This window comes from Platalea leucorodia (genome assembly GCF_965183815.1).
Source record: "Platalea leucorodia genome assembly, chromosome: 3".
NCBI classification, from domain to species: domain Eukaryota; kingdom Metazoa; phylum Chordata; class Aves; order Pelecaniformes; family Threskiornithidae; genus Platalea; species Platalea leucorodia.
Window position 1 is genome coordinate 113853029 of NC_138825.1, and position 1878 is coordinate 113854906.

At 59.2% G+C, this 1878-nt stretch overlaps 1 protein-coding gene across 1 annotated transcript; it reads left to right on the plus strand.

Moving 5' to 3' along the window:
• Positions 1-497: 497 nt before the first annotated feature.
• LRATD1 (LRAT domain containing 1) lies at positions 498-1352 on the plus strand (the record flags this gene model as incomplete). Its single annotated transcript, XM_082307326.1, has 1 exon — positions 498-1352. The coding sequence occupies one exon, from the start codon at positions 498-500 to the stop codon at positions 1350-1352; it is 855 nt and encodes a 284-aa protein (XP_082163452.1).
• Positions 1353-1878: the final 526 nt, after the last annotated feature.

Genomic DNA, 1878 nt, shown 5'->3' on the forward strand with positions numbered 1-1878 from the left:
GAGGGAAGGGCTCCCCTCCGGGCTGGCCCTTCCCCGCGCCCCGGGAGCCCTCTCTCCTTGCAGAGCGGGTAGCGGAGGCTCCTGGGGCAACTGCGTCCCCCCGCGCAGAGCTGGCAGGCGGCGGGGAGCCGCCTTCTCCCGCGGCGGTGGGAGCCGGGCGCTCCGGGACCGTGGGGCTCGGGCAGCCCCGCACAGCGCGGCCCGGAGAGCGCCGGAGAGACGGGGCTCGGCTCTGCCCTGCCCCGCAGCCCGAGGGCAGGGGAAGGGTGCGCATTGGGAGTTTCTCCTTTGCACGGAGGGGAGGGAAGGAGTGGGGGAGGGATGGGGGCTTAGGGCGGAATCGCTGAAATCTTTTGTATGTGCCTTGATTTTTTTTTTTTCTTTCTTTCTTTCCTTCCCTCTGCGCACTCCTTCCCTTCTCTTGTTCTCTCTGTCCCTGCCCACCCCACCCTTCCTTCAGATCCGGCGATTCTTGCCCTCGCCTCGCCCTGTCATTGATGGGAAATCAACTGGATCGCATCACCCACCTGAATTACAGCGAGCTGCCGACCGGGGACCCCTCGGGGATCGAGAAAGACGAGCTGCGCGTCGGGGTGGCTTACTTCTTTTCGGATGAGGAGGAGGACCTGGACGAGCGAGGCCAGCCAGACAAGTACAGCGTGAAGGGCTCCGGCAGCCCTGGCCAGGAGACGCCCACCCACCACCTCCACCACCAGCTGGTGCTGAACGAGACCCAGTTCTCCGCTTTCCGCGGCCAGGAATGCATCTTCTCCAAGGTCAGCAGCGGCCCCCAGGCTGGGGACCTCAGCGTCTACTCGGTGTCAGCCCTGCCTGCCCTCTGCAAGCCGGGGGACCTGCTGGAGCTGCTCTACCTGGGGCCGTCGGAGCACCCGCCGCCGCACTGGGCAGTGTACGTGGGCAGCGGGCAGATCATCCACCTGCACCAGGGGCAGATCCGGCAGGACAGCTTGTACGAGGCGGCCGCGGGCAACGTGGGCCGGGTGGTGAATAGCTGGTACCGCTTTCGCCCGCTGGTGGCTGAGCTGGTGGTGCAAAACGCCTGCGGGCACCTGGGCTTAAAAAGCGACGAGATCTGCTGGACTAACTCCGAGAGCTTCGCCGCCTGGTGCCGCTTCGGGAAAAGGGAGTTCAAAGCCGGCGGGGAGCTGCAGGCTGCTGCCGGCACCCAGCACCAGCAGCAATACTATCTCAAGATCCACTTGGCAGAGAACAAGGTGCACACGGTGAGGTTCCACAGCCTGGAGGATCTAATACGTGAGAAGCGCAGGATTGATGCCAGTGGCAAACTGAGGGTGATCAAAGACCTGGCTATAGTGGATGGGAAGGAATAGGGAGTAGCAGGGGTACATGGCTGTCTTCCTTCTGCCCTGCCCGGGGAGATCAGCCTGCCACAGAGACAGGAGGCTGCACCCTCTTTCCGTGGGATGTGACTGGAAGGAGGATCCATGGCAACATTCCAAAAAACCAGCATTCTTTACACCCATAGCCAGTATTTTGTTTGGCTTTTAATAGCATTAATGCTGAAAGAGCGAGAGAGAGGAAGAAAAGGGGAGGGGTGCAGGAGGGCTGTTCTCAGAGTATGTGGACAAAGTCTCTCCTGTCGATCGATGTTGACCATTCTAGCAACATGCCAATAAAATTTCAAATTGAAATTTTTTTTATTTTTATTTCATGGCTTTAATCCATGATAAGTTTTAAACATCTGGGGCCATGGATGTGGATCTAGCTAAATGAGTTTCTAGCTGATATTTGCCTTGCAGCCAACCAAAAGCAGCAGTCATACTTTGCTAACTGGGAGGGGAAGGGGGGGCTAGGGGGGTGGTAAATGCCTGTTTGTTTTGTTTCTCAACACTGTTG